Source organism: Trifolium pratense, linkage group LG7 (genome assembly GCF_020283565.1).
Source record: "Trifolium pratense cultivar HEN17-A07 linkage group LG7, ARS_RC_1.1, whole genome shotgun sequence".
Lineage (NCBI taxonomy): Eukaryota > Viridiplantae > Streptophyta > Magnoliopsida > Fabales > Fabaceae > Trifolium > Trifolium pratense.
In genome coordinates, this window is record NC_060065.1 from 24,131,784 (window position 1) to 24,141,681 (window position 9,898).

The window sequence follows — 9,898 nt, forward strand, 5'->3', positions numbered from 1 at the left end:
AATTAAGAAAAATAATAAATATATAATTGATTGATTAGTTCTAAGGGAAGTCTTTTGTTGATAGAGCAAAAGATAAGAAGTCTTTTTTGTTTTTTATTTTCATCACTAGTATCTGTCTCACCGGACCGCTTAATCTGATTCGGGGGTCAGTTCGTGTATTAAGTGGTTTCAGTCTCATTCTGATCATAGTTGCTGGGATCAAACCGTAGTTCTCCCGACCAAGTTCAGCGTCAATCACCACTAGATCAACTGACAATTGGTATATAAGAAGTCTTTGAGGTTAGAGAAATAACTCTCCATTTATCTCTTCATTTAAAGACTTTCATTATTTCTTTGGTAGATGTTCTCTTTTTAAGAGCCTTGCCCTTAAATTTCTTGCTATATATGAGCAAAACCAAACCTACGTGATCCTCGCAAAACACACAATCCTTTAAAGACGGCTAAACCTTCGGATTCAGATCCCTTCTAAGGAAGCATATAATCACTTCAAACATTGACTGAACTTCACTCTCACCAACTTTCTCTTTCATTTCTTTTCATCAACAACTCTCATATGCACTTCTTTTAGGGTTTGTCATTAAAACCTTTAAACTTTGTTCTCTTTGAATTTTTTGGAAAACATATTCTAGCTACCACTCTCTAAGAAGAAATGGAAGAGAGAAATGGTTGTGAGAAACTTGACGAGATTATGCTTCCGGGGTTTAGGTTTCATCCAACAGATGAAGAACTTGTTGGATTTTACCTAAAGAGAAAGATTCAACAACGTCCTCTTGCTATTGAGCTCATCAAGCAGCTTGATATTTATAAATTTGATCCTTGGGATCTTCCAAGTAAGACTCAAATTAGTTCTTGGTTCATATATATTAACAACATATATTATTATACCCTATACCTAGTCTTAGACTGTTAGTTACATATATTTAGTGCTTGTTTGGATTGATTTATTTCAACTTATTTACTTACATAAATCACGTGTAATACTATTTGTTAGATTTTACAAAAACAACTTATGATGTTTCCATAGCTAGGGTCTTAGCTATACCTTTTTTGTGCTTTAAATGTTTATAGATTTGAACCATGTGCTCCTACTTATAAGTGTTTAATAAACTATTTATCCAAACAAAGTCTTAGGTCGATACATTTTTTGTTTAAAGATCCTATAGAACAGATCCTGTTCAAGTATGCTTCTTATATATTCTATATATGTTTGTAGAGTTGGCAAGTACAGGGGAGAAAGAGTGGTATTTTTACTGTCCAAGAGACAGAAAGTACAGGAACAGTACAAGACCTAATAGGGTAACAAAAGCTGGGTTTTGGAAAGCTACAGGAACAGATAGACCTATTTATTCATCAGAGGGTTCTAGGTGTATTGGTTTGAAGAAATCCTTAGTTTTCTACAAAGGTAGAGCTGCTAAAGGAGTCAAAACTGATTGGATGATGCATGAGTTTAGACTACCTTCTCTCATTGACTCATCATCATCTCCAAAGAAATATGTAGACAAGACCATTCCTGCTAATGTAAGTAAAATTTGTCAAATCTATATTTACTTGGAACATTTTTGTTGGTATCAATTGATAGATCTTGTTAGAATGGCTAATAGTTATATGTTTAACTCATAACAAAAAAAAAAAAAAAGAATAATTCCAACTTATAGTTGATAGATAATCGAGAAGGTTAAACGCATTTAGTCAATGTGTATAGCTAATATATGATGGGGAATTCGGTAATCCCTAAACGTCTTACTAATATCATAAAAGAGTACCGGTAGTTTTGTAAAAAAAAAAGTACTAGTAGAGGGACTTGGATCCACTGTAACTGCTTCACGCAGTAATTAAAGGATCTTGGCCGCAAAGTTTTGATCGGACGGCAATTAAAGGAATCAGATTTTAGCTATTTTTCTTTTATGGTTACTGTATCATGTAGTAACTTCTGTGTTAAATCCAAATCTATAGTAGAGTTGTTGAATCGGTCTGTCTCACCTAAACTAGTTGGCCAAATTAAAAAATAAAAAAAAAAAGGAATCGGGTTAGTCTATATTTTTTTTTTTGTTATTGGACCACAATTATGATAATCCACTCTAGTCTAAAAATAGATGTTTTTTCTTTAGGCCCCATGGTTCTTTCCTCCCCTGGAATTTACTTTTTTGCCCTTCAATAAGAACTTCGGTTGCTACGAACCGATTTTTTTTTCTGTTAACCGAATTTTTCGTGAATTTGAATTAGAAAAAACTTCGATTTCTGCGAACTGAAGTTTTTAGCAAGGGCAAAATTAGAATATTTAGGGGTATAAAAGATATATAGGAGGCATAGAGAGAAAACATCCTAAAAATATCTAATTTGGTCAAGTGGGCCGGAACAAAATGACTTGTTACTATTGGGCCCAAGTAATACATTATAATATGAAAGTTACTTCTGGCGCTCCCCAGCAGTCATGATCACACTCTTAAAACCCCATTTTACCTCTCTTGCTACTTAGAAAGCGAGTGTGTAAATAGCAAAAATGGGGGGAAAGAGTTCGCTTTCTAGAATGCGAACTGCAACTGAGTTCGCTTTCTAGAATGCAAACTGCAGCTGACTTCGCTTTCTAAATAGCAAACTGCAGTCAGTTTGCTTTCTAGAATGCGAACTGCAGCTGAGTTCGCTTTCTAGATAGCAAACTGCAGCTGAGTTCGCTTTCTAGAATGCAAACTCATTTTTTCATAATTTTTTTCATTCTATGGGTGGATTTGAGCTAAAAATTTGACACTCGCTACTTAGAGTGCAAAAAAGTGCTCGCATCCTAAAAAGCGAGAGGGTTAATTTGGTAATTTCAGAGGATGACCGAGTATACTTTGGGACTGCGAAAAGTTCAAATCTTATAATATTTTATAGTTCCACTTGTAAAAAAAAATTCCATTATATATTCTATATAACTTCATTTTAAAGTCTTTGACCGACTAATCTAACATGTTTTTGTAGGAATCTTGGGCAATCTGCAGGATATTCAAGAAAACAAATGCAACAGCTCAAAGAGCTCTCTCTCACTCATGGGTCCCACCTTTACTTGAAACATCCACCTCCAATGTTTTAACCAATGATGGAAACCAAAACCAATTTTATTCATCTAACATGATCTTGACAAAAAAACCTATGATAAACCAATTTTGTTCTACTACTAATAACACAACACAACAATTAACCACTTCTAGTAGTACAACACTTTGTCCTTTAGATGTTACATCTTATAATGATAAACCAATTATTGATCCATTGATTTACAAACCCTTATACCGATTACCATTTTCAAATGATCAAGATCTTAACCTTAGCACCGGCTCATTATTCTCTTCTCCTCTGGAAACATCTTGTAACAAAACTTCAATGGATATTTCTTCTTTGCTATTGGGTATGTCATCTGAAGGAACAACCTCAAACTACACTAATGGTTTACAAGATCACTACAATAATGAGTATCCATTTATGGCTAATATTATTCCTAATGTGAATGTGCCACATGTTGATGAACAAGAATTGGAGACAGTAAGATCCATTGGATTTCCATTTACTATGCCTTTCAATATTGGTGATGCATGGAAATCAAGTTTTGTTTGGGATACTTCCTCTTGTACTTCTGATGAACCCTCTAGTTATTCTACTACCAAGTGTTATACTTAGTAGTTATGTTAGTTATTTATTTAGAGTTCATCTATTTCGAGCTAGGTTATTTGTTAGTTAATTAGTAGTTATGTTAGTTTTTAGCACTTGAGTTGAGTTTCTTTAAAGCTCTTTAGTTTACCAGCTGAGTTGTCTCTTAGGAGTGACTTTTTATAGGAACTAGAACTAGAGTAGTAAGTCTAACTTTTTATCAACTTAATTAGATTTATGTAATATTTATTTATATGCTTGTAGATTTTTTTTTATTTCCTTGAGATTTTGAACTTCATGTTAACTTGGAATGATATTTGAATTCAAAAGTTTGTAGAATATGATTTTGGAAGTGATGTTAAATTTCAAAACAAAATGAAAAGAGATACATCAAATTAACGACCCTAATAACAAAGCAGATGCTTTGAGGACCTCTAATTCAACTTGTACATGTGATGAACACAACCACTTATTGCATTTATTCTCTTTGTTTTTAATTAATTGCCGATTACACTGATGGTGGTGGATTTTTTTGCGGTTGTGCTTGGCTGCTGCCGGGGGAGATGCCTGAAATAGTGTCACTCTAATACCAAGTCATTCTCAGCATGATATATTAAAAGTAGTGAAAGAGGTAAGACTTAAGTGTAACAAAAATTAGAGCAATTCATGCCCATTTATATAGCAAGTGAAAGAGTCTCTTTCATTGACTTTGTCTTTCGACTATAGTCCAACTGGGTAACATTCATTCGATATCGACCCAACATTTTAAATGCAACTGATTCCTCCTGTTTACATTTACTCAACTATATATCAATGTGTATGCAGTATCTGTTCGATCTTATGCACCAAGATATTTGATTACAAACAGCCCATGAGCGTTCAGCGCTTTGAATGACCTAGCCGCCAAATAATGTAATATCAAATATAGCTCCCAAGTATCGAACCATTTGTATCAAACATGATATCTATAATAAAATGGATATGCAAGAAAATATAAAAATGGGTACGAGTATGGGTATGTGTATGTTTTTCAATTGTAAATATATAAATGAATATTATAGTACTCTACCCTAATACCATCTTTTTCCATCTTCAAACTAGAGATTCAAACATAAGTTGGACCTTCAAGTGAGCTCAACTGTTCGGGCTAAAAAGGAGTGTAAGAAGAATGATTGCTACTTGTTCCTGGAATCAGTCCTAGGGTGGATGCAAAATTCTAGCATGAAGAGAATGAATCTCTTATGCTACACGTGAACAAATCATATCACATCTATGAACACAAGGTTGAGTGAAGGAGAGAGTGGGAGAGGATTTATTGAAGGAGAGGATCCATACCCAAACGGATTAGATTCTCACCACCAATAAAATCTGAATTTCGAAAGAGAAGTGTAACCACATTTACCACCCAATTACCTGAAGGAACCTGAGAAAAAAAAACTATTTTGGATATAACCCAAACATCCCTGTAGGGCAAATTAAGTCTTGGTCAGGCTAGTTGATCAACAATTCTAAATGTAATGTATTGATGAGACTCCTCTAACATTATTAGGCTGGTCTAATATTGCATGTAACATTAACAGAAATAAGCCAAACTGTGTTTACATACGCTGTGTAATCTAGAAATTTCAATTACCACACACTTATCACCAGAAAACTGAAATTCCAACTGATGATCCGATTGAATCAACCATAACATTTGTTTAAGAGCGACTAATGCTAGCAGTCAGAAACACATTCAGATAAAGTCTTAAGTGGTTTAACCAACTTATCCATCATACCAGGTATAGAAACCAACATGTATCAGAACAAGGAAACCAACGTATAGATCAATTTCAGTACAACTGGTTTCATCATCCAAAAGATTGATTTCCAATTTCAAATGCAATGCCCTCATTTATTCATTCCCGCATCAACTTTATTCTAACCAGAAAAATTTTCGTACTTAGAGGTTCAAACTAGCAATGCATTAGCCGTGTGCTTTCCCAAAAACCAATGGTATTCAAGAACTTTTTATTGCTAGCCACAAAGCCAATAGTACTTTCAGCAATAAAATTGCAGTAAGAACGCAAGATATCCGAACTCCAAAAACAATTTATAAGTACGAGCATATATTCAGAGATGAACATGAAAATGTCAATAAACCATCAAAAGAAAATCGAGACAAACAAAACTGTATCATAATTCATAATCAATTGGTTGACGAAGCTATCAGTTGCGCTAGAATGAGTTCAAAGAAGCCAACTGAGCACAAAATTAATTAAGGAAACAGCTCTAATAATAAATTTTGTGCTTGTACTATAATCACTCAAACCTAATATTCCTCCAAAAAGATCTTCATCTCCTTTCATTAAGTTCAGCCCTTCAAAGCTTGTTTTTCCTTTGTCTTTTGGATCTTCAAGACTTTCTTGACAATCTTTTGTTCTTCAACCAAGAAAGCTCGAATGATTCTACAGAACCAGATACAAAATTAAGCAATGTATAAACAACATAATACATTAAGGTAGATAATGAAAATTATACAAAATATAATAAAGAAAGGAAAGTTGAGCAGAACAAACCTTTCTCTAACAGCACCTCCAGATAAAACTCCACCATATGCACGGTTCACGGTCCTCCTGTTTCTAGGCAACCTTGATCTCCTGTACTCTGTGGGCCTTAAATGTGGAATCTGCAATTGTAAAGCATTAAAAACTATTGTGGCCTCAGGACTCAAACCATTCATACATAATTTACAAAACCATCAACAAAGCTTAAATACGTAGAATGAAACAATCACTAAGTAAAGTTTATGAAAAACGGAGTAGTTAAAGGAACTAAAAGGCATGCCTTTGTAATTAGAACACCATATCTTATTATGAATGTAATGATAGAGTAGTTAATTTAAATGGAAAACAAGTGCAGAATAATCACAAATGTTACAGTTATTTTTCTAAAAGTTTTAAACACAATTCTTTATTACGATGAATGGCTGTTAGAACCTGTCGCCTCAAGGAATGTTAAAACGGCTTAGTATATAACCTTGATAAATAAAATTATGCAAAAGATCATCAGTAACTTAAGCAGAAATTATTCACCAAAATGTTAATCTACACACTAAAATTTTGAAACACAATAAATAAAATAATAAGCACAATCATGCAACTAAATTTCTGAATTCTAGTCAGTCATACTTTCTACCTCGCACACTCAAGTCAAGTGATTGGTATGTTTGGTATCTTATTCTAAACATAAACAAACATTCAAGTGACATAGCAATGAAAACAGAACAACCAAGCTAGAGTGTGGCACAAATTAACATTTTAGCTTAAATTTGAAATAAGGTATATTGCAGACCAATTCTGTACCAGCTCCACAAAATACAATATCACAGACAGGACATTTTAATGAATCATTCAGTCTGCAGTCCATCATCTTATCCAGTCCACTACTATCAGAGTTGTAAAATATGAGCCATGGGGAATTTTGGTAGCAGATTGTTTGACAACTGCCATGGCCATTTTATGAAGGATGGTGGAACATGGCGATTTATGGTGGACAGAATATTGAATACAGTTATAGTTACGAACAACTAAACTTTTGAAAAAGGCAGAAAAACATATACTATTTATTTTGAAAACATTATCAAACCTCGTTGTCAAAAAGAAATTGTTTGAATGAATCAGTAACAGCCAACATTTTCCAATGAAAAAAAAAACAAAAAAAATCCAATGAAGACTCATAACATTGCCATATAACATTATTAGTTTAATGGAGGATGCAATGTCGCTGTAAATTAATTTCAAACCAACATCCAATGAGAACTCATAACATCGCCATTATAAAGATTACATTAAACAGCATTATAAACTGAACAACCAAAGAGTAGTTTCACTTGTGCATTCAATATCGTTGTAAAATTAGTTTACACTAACGGTGCATTTCCTATTTAGGTCTCAGTTGGATTGACTTATTTTTGAGCTTATATAAAATAGCTTATAGCTTATGCAAATAAATAAGTTTTTATGTTAATTCATTAGTTCTCATTAACGAAAACTGTATCTTCATAAGCTGATTTTTCTCAACAGAAATTCACACTAAACAATATCAAACAGAAAATGGTAAACAATCAACATCTCAGAAAATTAATTCCAATTACAATAATCAACAATTTAATTAATCAATTTTCCAGATCAGAAAAAAAAATACATACCCCTTGAATTCTCTTTCCAGTAACAGGGCATTTTGGTCCACTAGCTCTCTTCTTCGTTGTCTGATAAACAAGCTTTCCACCTGCATGAATTTAATAACTCAGATTAAACAAAAAAAAATTACATTCCCCATTTTTATATACTGAAAATCTACCATAGTGAAGAGAAGAGAGGTTACCGGGGGTTTTGACAACCCTATGTTGGTTTGATTTGGTGGCATAGCTATGGCGCCGGCGGTAGGTAAGTCTCTGAACCATCTTCACTCAGCCTAAATTTCGCGACGACAAGAAGAAGGATGATATATGATATGATTGTGTTGAAGTATAAGAGGAGGGTTTCGGCGTGACCTAGATCCAAGGGCTGTACGATATCATTGCTATTGTCTTTTATCAGACTTGGACGGTCATAACTTCGACATGTGGCGTTTTTCTAATATACTTTTGCTAGTTACACCCAATAATTAATTTCCTTCTTACACTCCTAGTCGGTTTTCAATTTTTTTTAATGTGGTATTGATATAAAGTTTTTACCGTCGTTAATGATCATTAATTTTGATTGGGAATCCTTGGGCAGACAAGAGTTCTCCTCTCTCAACTGAATTTTTTTCATGAATTAGGAATCGAACTTCCAATCACATATTTAAGATTAAAAATATTTGGATACCCATACTATGAATAGAGAAAGTACGATGTCGTATTTTTGTCCAACTTTTTTTTGTTTATATAGCACATCTAAAAAACATAAAAAATCAAAATTACGCATTTTATAAAATACAGAAACCAAAATTGTATTTAAACCAAAATAAAAATTTAATACTTAAACTATTCAAAAGATGTATTATAATCAATTAATCATGCTTGGTACGGGCTCCATACTAGTAGAACAAAAGACAATAAGTGACTACTGATGCATTTAAGTAACAACCATCTTTTTAAACATGATGTTATTTACTAATAGAACAAAAGAGAACATTGTAACAAAAAAAAAAGTGAATGTAACCAAAAAAAAAGAACAAAAGAGAACATGTGACTAATGCATGTAAGTAACAACCATCTTTTCAAACATGAGGTTGTTTTAAAAACTCTTGAGACATTAGTTTTTTAAAACTATAAATAGGAGCTAATAAATTGAAAACAACACAAAGAAAAAAAAAATGTGACTAATGTTTAGCTATGGTCAACTAAGCACTATTCACTCCCTAATTTTCTTATACTTTCTTGTACTCCTAAGGGGAAATAATCAACAAAAAAAATGAAATATGAACATGTTCATGTCACAATCTTAGCTTTAGTTGAATAAGATAAAATTATAAGAAAATAAGGAGAATAGAATCGCAGAAGGAGAAGAAAAAGAGATGAAGAGAAGCTGAAAAAGAGAAAGTGAGAGATTGAATGTGTGAAACTGAATTTTTATATTTGAAATGTGATACAGAGAAGCTTTCACAAATTATTGATATGTGTTGTTATTTGAGTTCTGTTGAAATTAATTTGTTTGTTAAAAGAAGAAGGGTACATAATGAAAGTGACAAACCACCGTCAGTCCGTCACCACATGTGTGTTCTGCTGCCAGCGTTGCAATTTTTTTTTGTTTGGTTCGGGTTAGGCTTGTTGGAATGGGTCGAGGATATTAGTCGGCCCTTTACAACATTAAATGATGATGTTTTCTCTCTCCACCCCGTGATTTTTTTATACCCCCAATATTCCAATTTTGCACTTGCAAAAAACTTCGGTTCATAGAAATTGAATTTTTTCTAGTGCAAATTCAGAGTAAATTTCGGTTTTTATAAACCGAAATTTGTTTTCAAGGCAAAAAAAAACTTCGGTTTCTATAAACCGAAGTTTTTTGCAAGGACAAAATTGAAAACATCTTAAATGATAACAATTTTCTTAAATGATAACAATTTTCCTCTCATTACATAAAGAAGTTAATTTTGTCTTTTAATGCAAGCAAAAAATTTTCAATTTTGTTCTGGACTGGCCAAAGTCCCCTAAGATATAAGTAGGGGTGTGCATGGTTTAAAAACCACACCACACCAAACCATATTTATGGTTTTGGTTTATATCCAAAACCATTTTAATGAAAAATTG

At 32.9% G+C, this 9,898-nt stretch overlaps 2 protein-coding genes across 2 annotated transcripts; one reads left to right on the plus strand and one right to left on the minus strand.

The window, feature by feature from the left end:
• The first annotated feature begins 292 nt into the window (after positions 1–292).
• Positions 293–3,960, plus strand: LOC123897692 (putative NAC domain-containing protein 94). Its single transcript, XM_045948427.1, has 3 exons — positions 293–830; positions 1,214–1,518; positions 2,959–3,960. Exons 1-3 carry the CDS (start codon positions 650–652, stop codon positions 3,652–3,654), a joined length of 1,182 nt encoding a protein of 393 aa, XP_045804383.1. The 5' UTR covers positions 293–649; the 3' UTR covers positions 3,655–3,960.
• Positions 3,961–5,697: 1,737 nt separating this feature from the next.
• LOC123897693 (60S ribosomal protein L34) lies at positions 5,698–9,295 on the minus strand. Its single transcript, XM_045948429.1, has 4 exons — positions 7,990–9,295; positions 7,814–7,893; positions 6,183–6,292; positions 5,698–6,071 (listed from the first exon to the last, which is right to left on the minus strand). The coding sequence occupies exons 1-4, from the start codon at positions 8,066–8,068 to the stop codon at positions 5,978–5,980; spliced, it is 363 nt and encodes a 120-aa protein (XP_045804385.1). The 5' UTR covers positions 8,069–9,295; the 3' UTR covers positions 5,698–5,977.
• Between the last annotated feature and the right edge of the window lie 603 nt (positions 9,296–9,898).